Source organism: Malus sylvestris, chromosome 11 (assembly GCF_916048215.2).
Source record: "Malus sylvestris chromosome 11, drMalSylv7.2, whole genome shotgun sequence".
NCBI lineage: Eukaryota > Viridiplantae > Streptophyta > Magnoliopsida > Rosales > Rosaceae > Malus > Malus sylvestris.
Window position 1 is genome coordinate 29,084,356 of NC_062270.1, and position 19,909 is coordinate 29,104,264.

General features: G+C 37.1%; 2 protein-coding genes across 2 annotated transcripts; both read right to left on the reverse strand.

Moving 5' to 3' along the window:
- Positions 1-9,788: 9,788 nt before the first annotated feature.
- Positions 9,789-10,927, reverse strand: LOC126590945 (ethylene-responsive transcription factor 3-like). The gene has a single exon (XM_050256464.1). It carries the CDS (start codon positions 10,674-10,676, stop codon positions 9,984-9,986), a length of 693 nt encoding a protein of 230 aa, XP_050112421.1. The 5' UTR covers positions 10,677-10,927; the 3' UTR covers positions 9,789-9,983.
- Positions 10,928-17,362: 6,435 nt separating this feature from the next.
- On the reverse strand, positions 17,363-19,484 carry LOC126590957 (glucan endo-1,3-beta-glucosidase 7-like). The gene is made up of 3 exons (XM_050256478.1): positions 19,317-19,484; positions 17,805-19,091; positions 17,363-17,583 (listed from the first exon to the last, which is right to left on the reverse strand). The coding sequence occupies exons 1-3, from the start codon at positions 19,384-19,386 to the stop codon at positions 17,549-17,551; spliced, it is 1,392 nt and encodes a 463-aa protein (XP_050112435.1). The 5' UTR covers positions 19,387-19,484; the 3' UTR covers positions 17,363-17,548.
- Positions 19,485-19,909: the final 425 nt, after the last annotated feature.

The following is a 19,909-nucleotide window of genomic DNA, read 5'->3' on the forward strand; positions in this document are numbered from 1 at the left end:
TAGATGATAACAAGGGTCACAAGATCCAAGGGAAGTTATAAGGCTGTTAGAATATGTTGGTTGTTAGAATATGTTGAAAGAATACTAGCTTATGCATTAAGCAATGTAATCATATAAAGAAATATAGCAAAGGTGTGAGTAATGTAACTTGACACTCAAGTAATATAAGAAAGTTTTTCTCTCTCTCTCTCTTCTTCTCTGCAAGTATGCATTTGTTAATTTTCTCCATTGAAGCTACTGCTTCAATCTTCACATGGTATCAGAGCCAAGCATCGATCTAGCGCTTCCGCATCAAAGCATTTCTTTCTCTTATTTACCCTCTAGTTTGCAATTTGTTATGTGATAAACAAAACAATTGGCTTCTTTCGATCTCCACAGAGCTTTAAGAAATTGCTCTTCTTTTTTGCATATCAACTGTTCAATAAATTGTCATAATGAAAGAATTCTACACGGCATCAACAATGGTTACTGCTGATCAGCTCAAGATTATTCAGTCTCCGATCACCAGTCTTATTTCCACCATCTCTACATCTGTTACAATCAAACTCGATGATTCTAACTACCTCACATGGAGTTTTCAGATCACACTCATCTTCAAAAGTCATGACATTATGGGGTTTGTGGACGGATCAAGAAAATGTCCTCCATGGTTTGATGATGATTCTACAAGTGAAGGGATTAAAAAAGATGACTACCTCATTTGGAAGATGCACAATCGTGCCCTTATGCAATTAATCATTGCAACTTTGCCTACAACTGTAATGTCCTGCATCATTAGGAGCCGAAGTTCTCATGAAATGTGGGTTAATCTTGCTGAAACATTTTCAACAATTATAAAAGCTACAATCTTTTAGATGAAAACTGAACTCCAAAACATCAAGAAATGGTCTGAATCTATTTCTGTATATCTACAAAAGATCAAGGATGCAAGGGATCATATTGCAGCTGCAAGGGTTCACTTTGATGATGATGATATAATCATTCTTGCCCTGAAAGGTCTTCCTGCAGAATTCAATACCTTTAGATGTGTCATACGAAGAAGAGAGAATAGTATTTCATTTAAGGATTTCAGGTCTCAATTGTTGGCATAATAGACTACAATTGGTCAATACTTTGAGTCTTTAACATCTTTTGGGTCTGTAATGGTGGCTGGTACTGCAATCAACAAAGGGAAAGCTTTGGTTCTTGATCAAAATTCGTCGCATTCTGTTGAAATTGGTTCAAGCTTTGGAATCAATGATCAAGACTATAAGAGCAATGGTAATGGGTTACCTTCTGGTCAATTTCACAACAATGGTGGTCATTACAACAATAATGTTCAATTTCACAACAATGGTGGTCATTACAACAATAATGTCAGTCAATTTCACAACAATGGTGGTCATTATCAAGGTTTCTCAAGTAATGGCGGTTACAAATGCAATAACTTCAGAGGCAAAGAAAGAAACAGATCATATTACTTTAGACCAAAGCCTTATAATCCTCCACCAAATGCAAGTCCTGGAATTCTTGGTACTCCACGACCATTTCAAGCTTATTATCCAGATCATCCTTATACAATTCCCACATGCCAAATTTGCAACAAAAAAGGGCATGTTGCAGTTGATTGCTTCCAGAGACATAATACACTAGTCATAGGTTCTCATCCTCCGATTCAATGCCAAATTTGCTGGAAATTTGGTCATTCAGTTATTCAGTGCTATCACAGAGGCAATTTTGCCTATCAAGGCAAGTCACCACCCTCGAATCTTTCAACAATGCATGTCAATCATCAACCATCTGCACCTATATAATAGTTTTGGGTTGCAGATACTGGTGCAACCTTACACATGACTTCTGAACTAGCCAACTTGGAACTAGTGAATCCCTATCAAGGAAGTGACACAATAACCACAGCAAGTGGTGCAGGTTTGCAAATTTCTCACAATGGAACTTCCAAATTACACATTTCTACTCGGTTTTGCATTGAAGAATGTGTTACATGTTCCAAAAATATCTCAGCATCTATTATCAGTTTATCAGCTATGTAAGGATAATAGATGTATGTTCATATGTGATGATGTTTCTTTTTGGGTTCAGGACAAATTCATAGGGACAATCATACTCAAAGGGCTGTGTAGGGCTGGCTATTACCTTATACATTTCCATATTAATCAGAAGCCATCATTTGCATCATCCCAATCATAAAAATGCTTTCTTGCACAACATGTTAGCACAAGTTTATGGCATCAAAGGCTAGGACATCCATCTAATGCAATCACCTCTACAATGCTTCATCAAAATAAAGTCTGTGCATCTTTTGACACATGTAAATCAGTTGGTACATCATGTCTAGAAGGAAAATTCACCAAGTTACCTTTTGTTTTTCCTACAACCAAGTTTATACATCCACTAGATGTCATACATAGTGATGTATGGGGACCTGCCCTCTATTGTCATATGAAGGTTTTTGATACTATGTAACCTTCATAGATGAATGTACAAGATTTACATAGATTCTCCCATTGAATAATAAATAAGAAGTGTTTGCTCTATTTGTCAAATTTCATGTTTTTTTGTGTACTCAGTTCTCTTCCAAAGTAAAAGTTTTACAAAGTGATGGAGGTGGAGAGTATTCCAATTCTCAATTTCAACTTTTTCTAGCTCAAAATGGTATTATTCATCAAAAATCTTGTCCATACACCTGTGAACAAAATGGTTTAGCTGAGAGAAAGCATAGGCACATTGTAGAGACTGCAATTACCTTACTTCAAACTACAAAATTACCTAATCTTTTTTGGTTTCATGCTTGTGCTACAGCAACATATCTAATCAATAAAATGCCATGTGAAACTTTGAAAATGCACTCTCCTTATCAACTGTTATATGGTCAAATTTCCAGTATTAATCATCTCAAAATCTTTGGTTGTGCTTGTTTTCCTCTCCTAAAACCATATAACACTAGTAAGTTACAACAAAAACAACAACATGTGTCTTTCTGGGTTATGCAAGGAATTACAAAGGCTTCATATCTTTAGACATTGATCAAAATAAGTTATACATATCTAGACATGTCTTATTTGATGAATCAGTTTTTCCATACAAACAGTTTTCAAGTTCTATCAAACCTTCCCAATATACAATCACTTCTCCTTCATTGTACTCTTGTCCATCTCTGCCATGCATTACATTAACAAATCGAGTCACATCACCACTTCATTGTCATGTATCTCTATCAAATATCACATATTCCATAACTACAAATGCATCTAGTGCCCTAGATTCATTGGCTGCATCTAGTGACTCAGATTCTTTGCCTGCATCTCGAGCCTCAGATTCCTTGGAAACACATGCATCTACTAACCCACTTTTCAATCATTCATCATCAAGTCCTATTTCCAATCATTCATTTCATCCTGAGATACCAGAGAATACACCTACACAGCATCCAGTCCTTGTGGATCCTGATTTCCAACATGAACAACTTCATGTGGCTTTTCCAATACCCATGAATGTGCATCATATGGTAACAAGATCCAAGAATGGTATTATCAAAATGAGAGCTTTATCTGCCAGTGTTAGTTCTCAGTCAGTTATCTCAAAGCCTAAAACATTCAAAGTTGCTTCTAAGGCACTAGAATGGAAAAATGCAATGCAGGAAGAGATAGATGCATTGCATTCTCAAAATACATGGTCTATTGTTCCACTTCCAAGTGGTAAAAACCTGGTTGGGTGTAAATGGGTGTATAGAATTAAAAAGAATGCATATGGTATTGTGGCAAGGTATAAGGCAAGGCTTGTAGCAAAGGGCTATAGTTAGGAGGAATGTGTATACTATGGAGAAACATTTAGTCATGTAGTTAAGCCTACAACTATCAGACTCATTTTTGCTTTAGCAGCTCAGTTCAAATGGCAACTAAGGCAATTAGATGTAAAAAAAATGCCTTCTTACATGGATTTTTACAAGAATAAGTGTATATGGAGCAACCTCTAGGATTTCAAAGCACACAACATCCATCCACTTATGTCTGCAAGCTTCACAAATCACTTTATCTGCTTAAACAAGCTCTAAGAGCTTGGAATGACAGATTCACCAGTTTTCTACCTGCCCTGGGATTCAAACCTTCACAGCTGATCCATCTTTATTTGTTCAACATTCTAACCAAGGCATTGTAGTATTACTGCTCTATGTTGATGATGTTATCTTAACTGGAAGCTCATCTAAGTTGATTTCTCAAGTCATCGAAGAACTTACTACAGAGTTTGAGATGAAGGATTTAGGTATCTGCATTATTTTCTGGGGCTGCAGATTAGTCATATAGATGAAGGGTTATTTGTTTCCCAGTCTAAATATATCAGTGAGTTGGTTAACAAGGTAAATTTGCAGGATTGCAAACCTTGTGATACTTCATGTCTGCCATATCATAGCCTTGATCAATACAGAAGTGTGGTTAAGGTTATTCAGTATCTCACATTTACAAGGCTAGATATAGCCTTCTCTATGAATCAAGCATGCCAATTCATGCATAATCCTATGGAGTCCTATGTCATTGCAGTCAAAACGATTCTCAGGTATCTTAAGGGTACATCAAATTATGGAATTCGCTTTACACCAGGGCTCATACATCTTCAATCTTATAGTGATGCAGACTTGGCTGGGGATCCAAATGATAGAAGATCTACCTCAGGGTTTGTGATCTTTCTAGGGTCCAATCCTATATCTTGGGCATCGAAGAAACAGCACACTGTGCTGAGGTCATCCACAGAAGCTGAGTATCAGGCTCTAGCAATCATAGCAGCTGGAATAGCTTGGATAAGACAATTATTTTATGACTTACACATTCCTTTTTATCAAGCACCAATTATTTATTGTGATAACATCTCAGCTATATCTCTATCAGCCAATCATGTGTTTCATGCAAAGTCTAAACATATCGAGATTGACTATCACTTTGTTTGTGAGAGAGTTACAAGAGAAGATCTTCAAGTGCAACATATTTCATCTGGAGAACAATTTGCTGATATACTCACAAAGGGTTTATCTGTAGCCTTATTCCAGCAGCATTATAGCAATCTCATGCTTAGTTCACTCATGCATGCGATTGAGAGGGGATGTAAGAGTGTAAACAAACACAAAGATGAGAATCCAAGTGAATGGAATTTAAGGGTCTAGATGATGACAAGTGTCACAAGATCCAAGGGAAGTTATAAGGTTGTTAGAATCTGTTGGTTGTTAGAATATGTTGTTAGAATACTAGCTTATGCATTAAGCAATGTAATCATATAAAGAACTATAGCAAAGGTGTGAGTAATGTAACTTGACACTCAAGTAATACAAGAAAGCTTTTCTCTCTCTCTCTCTCTTCTTCTTTGCAAGTCTGCGTTTGTTAATTTTCTCCATTAAAGCTACTGCTTCAATCTTCATAATCATGACCGCCACCAACGTCTCGACCCCACCCTAGCTTCCTTTTCCACCCTAGCATCATTTTGTTTGGCCACCTGTCGTGGCAGAGCAAAGTTCCAATTTTCCCGAGCTTCTTTGACGGCGATTTCGCCGTTCCTATTCAATCGACGTCATCCACCACCACCAATCAACTCACTTCGGCCCCAACTACAAAACCCATAACTCAAATCAAGTGACAAAGCTACAGAGAGGCAAAGATGGGGAGTGCGCCGTTTATGAAATCTGATTGTTTCTGACAAAATTCGAGGTCCTCCAGCCATTTCAAGGCCTTAACATAGGTTTAAAAACTTTTCGTCTTGTTGTGATTTGAATTGCGTTGATTTGCAAATCCAAACCCTTTCTACTTCCTTTTTTTAGGGTTAATGAATCGTTTTAACCTACAACCCGATTATCAAAAGAAAAAACATATTCAGCTAAATCAACAAATAAAAGCAATAAATTTACAGTTCAATTCGTTAAAAACATTTACGTCATGCACTCGAAATTCCAAGCTCAATTCTTCTTTTCTTGACCTCGCTAGAATAAAAAAACAATAAAAAAATAAAAGAAAAATGCATAAGAAACGCTAGACCGAGAGAGGCGAGAGGCCCAAAGTTTATGCACAGCCCGCAATAAACATTGGGTTCGTTTGGATGTGCTTTTAAAATGGCTAAAATAGCTTTTAGAGAAAATATTTTTGGGTTCCAAAAGCACTTTAAGTGCTTTATGCAAGAAGCACCAGTTATGTGCTTCTTCTAAGAAGCACTTTAAGTATTTTTCCTGAATTTATTTGTATTTTTATTAAAGATTGGTTTAAAAAACATTTTCACCAAAAACGCTTTCAATTATTTTAAAAGTACGTCCAAACAAACCCATTGTTTGCTACTGCTTGTATTCTATTGCTAATTTGCATGTCTATTCCCCAATCGCTGACTGCACTACCCACGAAATCTACATTACCCAGACTGAGATGGATGGCCTTGTGCCTGCATCCAAAGCAAAATTAAGTTGACGTTCAACATATCACACCAGTCATGTAATAATACAACTTGAAGTGAAGAACATATTTTTTGAGAAAATGATAAGTACAACCATTTTGTAGTTTCTTAAACATGCACTCCTGTTTAATTTTGACCGTCTTTTATTTGATTTAGTCAATTTGATGTCAAAAAAGTAAAAAAGTAAGTGAAAATAACTTCTTTATCTTTTAATGTCCTTTCACGTATATTATAGCACTTGGTATATCGTTTTTGTGTTCCAATTACATTAAAAAATCTCTAACCTAAGTCCAATTTGAAAGTGCAGGGAAGGGCGGTGCCATCTCTCTATGCAAAAACAAGCCTATATTCATGGAACTCTCTCTTTGAAGCTAAAGCAAGCTGAAACATCACAATCCCCTCTCTTCAGCTACATGCCTACAACCTCCAAATAAGGCTTATTTAAGCTTACGGAACTCAATCTTCCTCTCACGTTGCCCTATAAATTTCAAAATGTGTCACTTATGTGAAAGTTAACCTTGCCTCACTTTGTCTTATTCCATCACTTCCGTTAAACGTTCTGTGACAAATATAAGGCCCATTGTTTGGCTGACATGTTAACCATGTCATCGCCACATTTAATAAAAAAAAAGTGTAACACTTTGAAAACGTTAAAAGAGTAATGTTATTCTTATCACAATTTTATACCATATTTATTTACCATCTTAGGTAGCAGATAAGTTGGACAAACTACATCATTTAATTTCAATCTTTTTATTAATTAAAACACTTAAATAAGCTTATGTGAAAGAATGAGACTCCTAGTATACCACAATCATCATTTAATTAACAATCTTTTTATTAATTATTGATTAACATTTTGAAATTAAATGCTAATTAATTTAGATGATGTGACTGTCCACATCAGATGTCATCTAAGGGGGTATATAATTATGGTACAAAAATATAGTAAGAATAGCATTATTGATGTTAAAAATACTTAAACAGAAAAAAAAAATGGAAAGCCAGCAAATCAACCCTCGGCCCACCCCACTCATCTGCATCTCCCTCCTTTGTCGGAATCACATCTAAGGCGGGTATGGATGGGAGGCCTGGGTGGGACGGCGGGAGTGGGGGTAAGGGTGGGTCAGCGGCATGAGGGATTTGGGAAGGGATTGTGCTGGTGTTTGGGGGAAGGGCGAGGCTTTAGGTTTCGTTTGGTGTGATTAATGAGATTGAGCTTTGGGGATATGACTAGATTAGGCTAGATAACATATTTTATTGTGAATTCATAATCTATCATATCCAATCTTGTCTACTTACATTTTGATACAACAAACAACGAACTAGACTCAATATTTTAATTTGTCACAACTTTTCTTATCTAGTCCACCAAATAAAGCCTTCGGGTTTATAATCTTACTTTCTTCAGTTCTTGGATTTATAAATTGATTTATTTTCTTTTTCCACATGGCGTTATTTCAATGGATGTGTAGGTCACAGGCATGCCATGTCAGCAAACCAAACGAAAATTTTAACAAAATTGAATGGCATATGGACCAGGTGTAACTAAAATTAAGTTTCAAATATTACGGATACATTTTGAGTTTCATTGAGCAAAACGAGAGGATGATTGAGTTTTAGGGGCATAGGCATAAATAAGGTCCTTTCCTTTCCTCTTACTATTTGCGTATGAAAAATTCAAAGTCCAAGTTCAAAGGTCTTTGAATTTGTAAAAGTCCAAGTTCAAAGATAGCCTCCACTAATTCTGAGTGACTGCCGTGCAATTTTGTTGACCCCTTTTCCATGCCTTGCCCTCTTACTAAGCAACATGCTGAACTGCACTAATAACCCTCCAAGTTTACTCAAGTTTGTACCATCATCCTTTCCTTCTAATTTACTCAAGTTTCTACCATCATCATCATCATCCTCCTAGTTTTTCTGTTGTAATATTGTGTTTGTAGTTTCATTATGTTAGCATTGTTAGTCCAGTCTGTCAAATGAGGTAAAATTCCTTTTAGCTTGGGTTTTATAATGGGAAGATTAAAATTGGATAAAAAAATCTGCCAAATTGACGGATTGAACTAAAGTGAAAACAAATTAATCGATTCGGACTAAAATGTAAAAAAAAAAAAAAATCTTATATTAACATACGTGAGAAGGGAGCTGCTATTGCTTGCCCCTTCACATTTTATAAAAGAGAATTTACAAAATTATTGAAGAACAAATGCATAATGATATTTTTAAAGTGTTGCCCAAGTGAAAATTTTGAGTAAACTATAACATGAATAATGGGTTTTGCTTTACACTCCAAGACATGTCAACATGAAGATGCATTCAACGCAAGGTTAAATGGAGTATGATTATTTCCTCATCTATTCTCATCCGTTTCTTTTCTCTCCACCCACACTTTGTTTTTTGTTTTTTTCTCTCTATTAAAAATCAATATAAAATGTTGACATATCTTAATCGTAACGGTTCAAGTAAAAGGGGAAGTAATGACAAAGATTAGGAGGAAAGAGAATGCTCCTCCTGCTTAAAATGAGCCCCAAATTTTCACATTTATGACATAATTGAACCGAAGATTAATTTCTTCTCAATGAACAAAATCGAGAAAATTAAAGCAATGATCTTGAACTTTGGCTCAATTGGAGCTTCTAGACTAAAAATTCATGAGTCAATTGGAGCTTCTAGACTAAAAATTCATGAGTTTTGATTCCTAAACTTGTTATAATGTGAAGCAATAATAACTCCGTTAAAACTTCCATTCAAAATAAAGTTTAAGGGAGGCAAAAAAATAAATGAAAATTCTAACATAGTTAACTAAAAGAACTATTGCTCCGTGGTATTACAAGTTAGGAACCAACGCTCACAAACTTTTAGTTCAGGAACGAAAACTTCAATTGAGCTAAAGTTAAGAGACTATTGCTCCGAATATCACACAAAATCACATCCATATGGAAAACTGAGTTAGGCCAATGATTCATTTTACTCCATTATAAACAAAACAAAACAAAAAAAGGTTACGAGGAAATGAGGTTTGTATAGAAATGGTGACACATCACGCATACCAAACGTACTTTGCCTTCTCTTTGCTTACCCCTTTCTAAACGTAGACAATGCAATCAAAACTAGACAAACAAACTACAAAATTAGCAACTCAATCATACATTAAACCTTTTCTACAACAATATCAACAGCTTGGTAAGACTCAAGAAACCCAGATCAATCGTCGCGTTCCGGATTGAAACTCTGTAACTTAGATTAGTAATATCGCTTTCCGGATTGAAACTCTGTAACTTAGATTAGTAATATCGCTTTGTAATATATTAAAAAACCCAGAACAATAGTCGTGCACAAATCCTAATGAGGGTTGCATAAAAACAAGATTCTCATAATTTTTTTTTTTTTTTTTTGGTTTATAAAATGAGAAAATTAAAAAAGTAATTCTCATCAAACACCATGCTTGTTATCGTACAACAAAAATAAAAGGAGAAAATTTAGAATTTTAGAAGTGAAAAAATCGAATCATCGATCATCATGCTTCATCAAACGATCAACGGCATTAAAATAACAACGAACAATCAGAGGCATAGAGCCGTACATCGAAGATCCTGACCGTCCACCCCACCGCCCATCTCCCCATCCACATCCAACGGTGGGAAATTTAGATCGAAGGGCAGCGGGGCCTTGCGAAACGACGACGACGCGACGAAATCCCCGTCGTCCTCTACTACCGATGAAGACGAGTCGCAGTCACTGTGGCAGTCCTCGGGAACCACGGGCGGCGTCCTCGGCTGTCGTTTCCGCCGCGTCAACTCGGCAGCCACCGTCGTCGATTGAAGCGGCGGCCGGGGCCCACTGAACGACTCCACGGTGGAGCTCAGGCTGCTGGATGCGGGTCTCTGCGGATCTACAGCCGGATGGTCCTGAAACCCGTAACCCGACCCAAAAAGCTTAGCCTCGATAGCCGGGTCGGTAGGGTTGTTGTAAAAGGAAGGGTAAGCACATGAGATCTGGAAGTTGGTCTTGGCCTTGGGGCCGCGAAGGATGCGAGCGGCGGCATCGTAGGCTCGGGCGGCGTCTTCAGCTGAGTCGAAGGTGCCGAGCCAGACCCGGGTCTTCTTCCACGGGTCACGGATCTCGGCAGCAAACCGGCCCCACGGTCTTTTCCGAACCCCTCGGTACCGGACCTCTTTTCCAATACAGGGTCTGGATCCGGTGGGTTCGGCCGGCGGCGCTGCGGGTCTCGTAGCGGCTCCTCTTCCCCTCCTCATGGCCAAGAATCGGGCTTTTTAGAGTCTGATGGTCATAGAAAGAATTGGGTGCTTGAGATATTTGGATTGGGAAAATTGAAAGATGGGTTTTGCAGAGATAGGAAGAGAAGAGAGAGAGAGAGAGGATATGGAGGAAGGTTTGCTTAGAGGGATGGGTGGGAGAAGAACTGGATGGCACCAGCACCACCTTCCCTTCTACACAAAAAATATATAAATAATAACGATTTTTTTGGTTTCTGGGATTATTTTTTTATTTATTTTTTGGGGTTTCTGGCTGGGATAAAATTGGCTTTTTTTTTTTTGTTTTTTGAACTTTTTTCCGGGTCAAAGAAAAGAAATAGGGTATTTTGGTTGTTTCTTTTTCTTTGGTTTCTTTGTTCCTTCCTTTCTCGATTAGTGTAGCTTCTGTTGCCCCACACAAACTGACCGAACTCGATTTCCTTGCTTCTTCCTTTATCATTCTCATCCTCCCATTTTTTTTTTTCAAGTTTCGTAAATTATGAATTTTCGTTTCTTCCCTTTTCGGCTTTTCCACTGCGTTCCAAATCTAAAATGTTTTATGTTATTTAGCAATACGATTATTTTTTGTTCTTTGTATTTTTAAGTCAAAGTCAAAAAAGTGTCCTAAGTTCGGCATCAAATTATCACGAATTCAATATCAATTTTGTTTTGTTGGTTTTTTCATGTGTTCAAGTTTACATATTACGATTGAATGATAATCATCTTTATTTGTAAGTTAATAAAGTCTTAAATTGGACGTCAATTTATCACAAATTCTATACTAAATTATCAAGGTTAGCACTTGTGTGGCATGATCAAAATCCACACTCCTACATTTTTTGTTTTTAAATTCCAATTTTGTGGCTCTGGGCAGAATAATAGATCTCCTTTTTCTTGGTTGTTAATTTATGATATGATTTACTTTCTTTGTTGGTGAGTTATATTCACTGCTTTGGGTTGGGAATTTTGGTTTGCGTGGATGAAGAGGGGTTGAGTGTTGAGGGCCAATGAATAATGGATGTAGGTAAGGAGGCAATGATTTCATAGGGTGGAATAACAATAAAACCTTGTGGTGACTTTATTTATTTTGTTTCAATTTTGTTGGTACAAAGGAGTTATCATTCCAATTCATTTCAAATAGTTACATGATATTCTTATCCTCATCTAGATCTCACATTTCTTTTCAGTATTAGTCAAAATCGGCATAACTCCTCATTTTGTTATGTACCTGAGATTTGAAATCAGTAGAAGTGATTCATGAGTTTGCCTATCATCAATCATTTTGGCCATTCTATGAAATTTTTTGTAAATAAAGATCAAAATGACAAATATACCCTCAAAATTTAATAAACAATGGCCCAAAATAATTTGATAAAAATTGAGGGTATTTTTCTTATTTTGATCCTTATTAAATGGAGATTTTTCACGAAATGACCAAAATGATTGATGGTGAGCACACTCAAGGAACACTTCTATCAATTCTAAATCTCAGGGATCAAAATGAGGAGTTGTGTCAATCTTAAGAACTATCTTGCTTATGGCTCAATTTTTCAGGAAACATAATAAGGTAAAAAAAAAAAAAAGGTTATGTGTTCAACCTTCAAAGATGACGGAGAAAAAAACTCGAACAAGTTAGCAGTTTTCACTCAAGGATTTCCACAATCTGATCTCACTTTAGTGGGATAATGAGATTCAACAGTAACTACGCACGTACCACCAATATTTAGAGATGAATAATCGAAGGGCAACCATTTTTCGTTTTCAAGAATTTACTGTGTGGTTTCCATTCATTCCAAACAGAAAAGGATTGACAAAATCGTTGACATATCCCGTTTTTGGTTGTTTGGTTTCTGGGTTATGTTCTTTGCAAGTAAGGGGGCTTTTCGGTATAGCACTTTCTAGAATATGTATTAATTTTATTTGTGGCATTGATTTCAATGGAATTTTGATCCCACATCAATTACTTTGTAAATTTATTTTTTCTTTGCCTAGTATGACGAATTCAAGTAACAATTACTTTGTAAATTTATTTTTTCTTTGCCTAGTATGACGAATTCAAGTAACAATTACTTTGTAAATTTGTTTTTTCTTTGCCCACTATGAGGAATTCAAGTAACAATTACTTTGTAAAATTGTTTCTTTGCCCACTATGACGAATTCAAGTTATGATTTAGGAGGGTGTATTCAATTGAGAATTTGAGAGATTTTAATGGATTTATAAATCTATGGAATTTTATGGAGTTTAATTGATTTGTAGATATTCTATGTAAAATTTTGATTCAATTACCTCGAAATCTCATAGGGAGATGTAAGATTTGTGGATGCTTAAAATACACTGCGAAATCTCTCCAATTCCCTCGAATTCCTTAACTTTTTCAAATCCTTTAAAATCAATTTTTAATTGAATACACCCGGAATGTTATAAACTGCTTTAAAATCATAATTGAATACATCTGGATTTCTAAGGATTTTAATTCACTATCTTAAAATCACGATTGAATACAATTTGAATTTCAGAAAATCACTTAAAATCATAATTGAATACACCTAAATTCATTAAAAGAATTAAAATGCCTCAAAATCTCATTTGAATACACCCCTTTAGTTTACAGTCCTTTTCCCCATTTGTATGGAGTTTATTTGTATAGATTCCACGTAAAATTTTGATTCAATTCCTTCAAAATCTCATGCGGAAATGTGAGATTTGTGGATGCTTAAAATACTTACAAAATCTCTCCAGTTCTCTCTAATTCCTCAACTTTTTCAATTTCTTTAAAATCATATTCGAATTTTTTTTATTGAAAATCAAATTCTAATTGAATACACCTGGAATGTTATAAATTTCCTTAAAGTCTTAATTGAATACACCCAGATTTCTAAGAATTTTAATAAACTATCTTAAAATCCTGATTGAATACACATTGAATTCCAGAGAACCATCCAAAATTCTAATTGAATACCCTTAGATTCATTAATAGAATTAAAATCCCTCCAAATCTCAACTGAATACTGACACACCCCGACCCGAGATGTCAATTAGGACTCTGAATTGAGCTGTGATGGCCGACACCTGGAAGGTGAAGAAGCCATAAAGTGCAATGATGTGGAAAATGTGAATAAATTTAAACCTAAAAGTATCTAAATACAAGAGTGTGCTGTGGGCGGGAATGAACCCAATTCACATGTAATGACAGAGCATAAGTACAGTACAATAAAATAGGGTGAGAATTATACCATCGATGGTAATCATCTACACCAAGTTTTGTCAATAATCCTCGTCGATATGCAACCACTGCTACTAAACCTTGAGGGGCGAAAAAACAAGAGTGAGTGGGCTTGAAAATAAAGTTTTAATAAAAACCTTTTGAAAACGTTATAACCCATTGCCGTAAAACCTGTATAGTTTCTAGAAAATAATAATACTACGTAGGTATGAAAACCAATGCACAAGACCAACGAAAACTGAGGTATGCCATGTCATAATATTTCAGCACTAAAAGATGTAAACCAGATATGCAACTAATATAAAATAGTATGCCAGTCGGAGTCACATTGCGTGACATGTACGACTGGATTTATAACTCATCAATCTAGGCTATCACATGAGTCGGAGTCACCTAGTGTGACCTGTACGACAAGCTGGGCATAAATATGTACTCTCAAGTGCTTTGATCATGTGAAGGTTGTGCGATAAATCGCGGGTCACCTATGAGTTGGAACCACCTATTGTGAAATGTACGATAGGCTAGCACCAGACTTGGATCTAAGGTGAGCGTGCGGTGCGAGAGGTGAATAATCACGTGAAGGTTGGCCCTGGCCCCGGGCGGGAGTACTAATATTGGGGTGCAACCATGATGAGCTCTAAATGAATATATGCATGCTCATATAATTCAACCATTTCAATCACATAATAACTCACCTGAACTTACATGCGCCCCCGTAGGATCATTTGGCATAATCACAAATCTCATCATAATGCAATATTTAAATATAACACCTTTAAATCATGGCATGCTATGCATAACTCAGTTCAAAGCATTTGTGGAAATTATAAAGTTTATATATATAAACTATAAAAAGGAAAAAAACCCACTCACCTGAGGTCCACGTTACAACTCCCTAGCACGAATATCGAAGCGTCACGAACGATCATCGTCTAGAACAAATATTCAGTCACATCTCAGAATTCTTATCTATAGAACACATAACTTACATAAAACACATCCCCAAGGACGTTCTAGAATGATTTGAGACCCATTGACCAAAAGTCAACCATCGATCAAAGATCGACGGTAGGGTCCACAACCATATGTAACTCGATCCGGAAGATCTGCATCACAAATTTACAATCCATAACTTCCAAATATCCACAATATGCTTCTAAAATATCATACTAAAGTTTCATTACAATCCAACGGTTGGATCTCCGCCAATTGTAAATTCGAGTGGCGGTCAATGTTTTATTTTATGAACTTACAAATTCAATTTAGGAAGATCCGTACGTTAGATTCCCGATCCATAAATTCCTATGATCCTCAAAAATTACGTACTATAACGTATTAAGGTTTAGTAACGATCCAACGGTTGGATCGTCGATTGCTATACTATTCAATTGGCGGACCTTAAAAAAAAACACGTGTCAAATCCTTGATACAATACGATGAGTTTATAATTCAGCGTTTAGTTTAGATATTAATGATTGTACATGTGTTATATATATGGAAAATTTGGAAAAATAACCAAAATTAGAACTCTATATAGAATTATAGCCACCCTTTTAAATTTATGATAATTATAGCTAAAATCTAATATAAAAGTACTAATACACCCTTACTATTAAAACTTTTTACAAAACAAATCCAAAGAAATTCAAAGCCTCACTTCAGCAACCTAGACAATTCTAGCCTTCTCAAAAAGCTCAAAAGCTCAGCCAATTTCTGATGAGAAGTTTTATTAAGCTCTTGGTTATTCTTCCATCTGATATTAACAGTTACTTTTCTAAATTTTTCAAAAATCCCAATCTTTGTCATCTTCTTCCCATCCTAGCAAAACCCAAGAGGTTGGAGCCTCACGCAACGTTACAATTTGTTTTTCGAAGACAATCATATCATTTATTCAAGGTAACCACTAAGCAGTAAGCTCTCCCCCTTTCTTTCCCTCTTCCATTTCTCTTTGTTGAAGATCAAATTGGATAAGTACACGTTAAAATCAAATTGGGCTCTAATTTGTAGCAAGATTTATAGAAAAATGATTGTGCTTTTTGTAGATCAACTGTTTGCGGAGTTGATTTCCAGAAGAAAAGGTGTTGGAATTAGATAACACCAAAACGGGTTTTGTGGTTACCGCTCTAATCTTTGCAATGGTGGGCGTAATTGCTTACCTCATTGTTAAAATGGTATAAAAGTATTTTTATATCAACTTTTGGTTCTAATTATAATAAAATTAAAATGATGGCTATAATTATATATGGAATTCAAATTTTGGTTATTTTTCCAAATTATATATATAGTAATATGATAATCAATAAGTCTAATTCATGTTCTTGGAACCTTCACGTTCGATAACTTTGCGATTGAAGCTGATTTTGGTATTGAGGATTCAAACTTGATTGGCACTAACCTAGTCTTTGAGTGTGAGAGGTTCCTTTCTAGCTGTAATCATTTGAACGAGAAGTTCAGGTTGTTCCCACCCAAAACGAAGTATTCATTTAGTCATTCGGTCCTAAATTTGAGACATGTGCGTCACGAAAATTGTGTAAATTAACACGATATGTTAAGGTTGAACCGTAGTAATAAATTACAAAAACATAATCAGACGCGCTTCAATCCCACAAGATTTGCCGAAATCGTAATTGGGATTCTTGACATTTAATTGCGGAGGCCTGAGTTGGCCCAAATGTTTTGGGTATGCAAGCTCACGCCCATTACCTGAAGTGCTACACGAGCCCTCTAAGCCCAATCTACATTGCAGCCTTTCTATGAGTTACTCCAATATTCAGCACATCTAAAGATCCTTGAAATCCGCTGCTAGTGTGGAAGTCAGACTTGTGGTTAGTGGAAGGCTAAAATGCATCTGTGAGTCTTCCTGGATCTTGGAAAAGGTAATTAACTGTGGCTTGTCACCAATTGTCCCCATTTTAAAAGAAAAAAAAAAAAACAGATCCTCAAAATTCTTTTTCTTTTTGAAAATTAAAAAATAAAAAGATTAAAAGGATTTCCTACCGCCATACCAAAGCTTTAAAGAAAAGATAATACGAGGGAGACCAAACCAAATATAATAGATCTTTTTTCATGACCACTTCAACCGAGTCCATTAGCCCCTATATATATTCTTTATTTATTAGTAGCTGCTATATTCACTCCTTGATATGTATTTTTGTGTCATTTCTCTTTGAATTTCAGAACAAGTAAATGTAGACATCGTCGATAAATATGATAATTAATTTAACTCTTTCACAATAATTTAATTTTTTAAATAAGTAATAAGACAATTATGTCACATATTTTAACGTAGGCTTTGTAGCCTACCATAAGTACATAACCCCCATCAAACCAAATTAAAAACTCAATGATAATTGACGATGTAACAATACCAACAAAAACAAAAGCCAACGGAAATGCAGACTGAGAAATCTAGAAGAAAAGGAACATGCAAGTAATTACAGATAAATAAGTCGAACCAAACACTACCAATCCAAATTACTTTATTCATTAAATAATAGTGATGACAATGAATAAATACAAATACAAATCAGATAGGTGCCCAAACTGCTCTAAAATCTATAAAGGTGGCACCAAAAAATAAGTGAAGTCCCAACCAATATCCGAATAATAATTCACCAAACCAAAACAACTCCATCTTAATTTCTTCATTCAGTAACCAGTCGGAAACTCGCACGTCCCATAGCCTGCCAACAATATAAAAAAATTAATTAGTATGCATATTACTTTCGTGTTAAGGATTATGTGTTAGATTAGCATTCGTAAAACAAAACCATCACCCTTTCGAGTAACAATGGATGAATTTTAGTATACACCATTAATTTGGTATGCTAAAAATTAAATCATAAATTGAATAAATTAAATCAAGAAATTTAGAGATGAAATAATAAGGGAGTGTGTTACGTACTTGGAGGTTGAGCAACAACGTAGGCAGCACCACCGAAATCACACGTGCCAGTCCGGCGTGCTTTCTTCTGATAAAAACTATTGAAAGCGTACGAAGCGTGCGCCTCAAGCGTATTAGGATTAAAACACGTGGACCCTTCCTGAATCGAACGGCAGTCAGCTCCTCCTTCTCCGCAAGCATAATCCAGCGCGGCCTGAAGCTTCTCCTCCCCTGCCTGCCCATTCGCCACGCACCACGTGTTCCCCGCAGAGGGCGATGCCGCCGGGACCTGAACCTTGTTCTCGTTGGCCGGCGATGACTGAGCCCCACTTAGCCCAGCCACCGTAAGCGGAATATCGTAAACCTTCGTTTCGTCCGGATAAAACAGACCGTAGTTCCTCTCCGATGTGGGCCCTGTCTTCTGATCCTCGTTAAACAGAGCGAATAGATAGACGTTGAGAGGGTCGTTTGGCTTCAAGGGGGTTCCACCTCCCGTCAAAACTCTCTTCACCAAGTTTCCGTTATACGCCGCCGCATTGGCTTTCCCCGCGCCAATCTCGTTCTCGTCGCCGTTGGAGGGCCACCCGGTCTCGGTCACCACCAACTTTACGTCGCCGTATCCGACAGCCGACATGGCGGCGAAAACGGCGTCGATTTGGGCCTCGAGCAAACTGTAGTACTTCAGCCCGTTACCGGAGTCTGGATTTCCCGGGTTGGTCCGGAACAGAGCGTAGTCGAGAGAAATCTTATCGGAGGTGGACTCGTACGCGAAAAATGGGTACGCGTTTATCATTATATACGACGACGTTTGGGTTAAAAATTCCAGTAACGGTTTGATGACGGGTTCGATTAAGTCGGGTTTGAAGACCCCGGCAGAAGGCGGGTACGAGGAATTGAGGGCACTGAGGGCGAATGGGGACGAGAGTTTGATGGAGCTGAGGTTGTACTTGGCGAGGGAAGACTGTATGTTTTTAATGGCGGGGACGAGGAATTGGGTGGTGTTGTTCGGGTCGGCAAAGACCTCGTTGCCTACGGCGATGGCTTCGATTTGGGTTTTGGGGTGGTATTGGGAGATGTTGGATTGGACCCATTTGTCGGCGAATGAGGGGTCGCTGGCGGCGGAGGAGAGGAGCTCGTTGGGGAGGGCGACGACGACTCCAATGCCGGAGTTGGCGAGGGCGGTGAGGACAGCGGCGTCGGTGTCGTAGAGCTTCACTTTGTTAATGCCTTGGGATTTGAAGAGTGCCACCACCTTTTCGGGCGGTGGTAAGTTGTCCGCTATCCTGCCGTAGTTTATTCCAACAGTACCTGTTTCCGCAGAGCCAAAAACAAACCCATTAGATACAATGAGTTCAAATTTAACATCTAAGTAACTAATTAGCACAAAATGTACACAAGCTCTAACATGACATGCACAATATGCATTTGAACAATCAATAAACAAGCATATCAGATAAGAATCTGGGTATGTACTATAAGCCGGTGCATGTTAGAAAATCTCATAAACGTATATGCGCGTTATTATGTACGTACCAGCAGCAGCTGCAAAAGCGAAAAGTGGGAGGAGGAGAGAGAGAAAGAGAGGGAATGTGAAGGTGGCCATGCTGATGCTCTGGTTCTGTTGAGTGTGATTGTAGGGTTTACTTATAGAGCCAAATATTACAGGGCGGTGGGGATAGAAAAAAATGGGTATAAGTTATAACCGTCCACATTGCGCAACGGGCGGAAGCGCATATTTACACGACCGTTATTTGTTACGTATTGCTATTTGCTAATGTTGGGTGTTTAGATTTTTCAATAATTCTACTCTGGGTTGAATCATTGCTTTCTTTTCGTTTTGACCGTACACGTGGCAGTTGATTGGATCAGACGGATGGAATATTTGGCTTTTCATTGAGGGGTTGTTCGTCGGTTGACCGACTAGTCAGTGTCACGATGCGTCAGATCCGTTGCTTGGTGCATGGAGCATGATATGGTATTATGATGTTTTAGGGGAAAATGAGTGTTAATTCAATTATGTCCCAAATGTGAACGTTGGTTTGTCTTATATTGTATGCTTTATTTTCTTGCTTTCTAACTTAGAGAGAAAAACTTACCTAAACATTGGCTTGGCTCTAGTTTCTTAC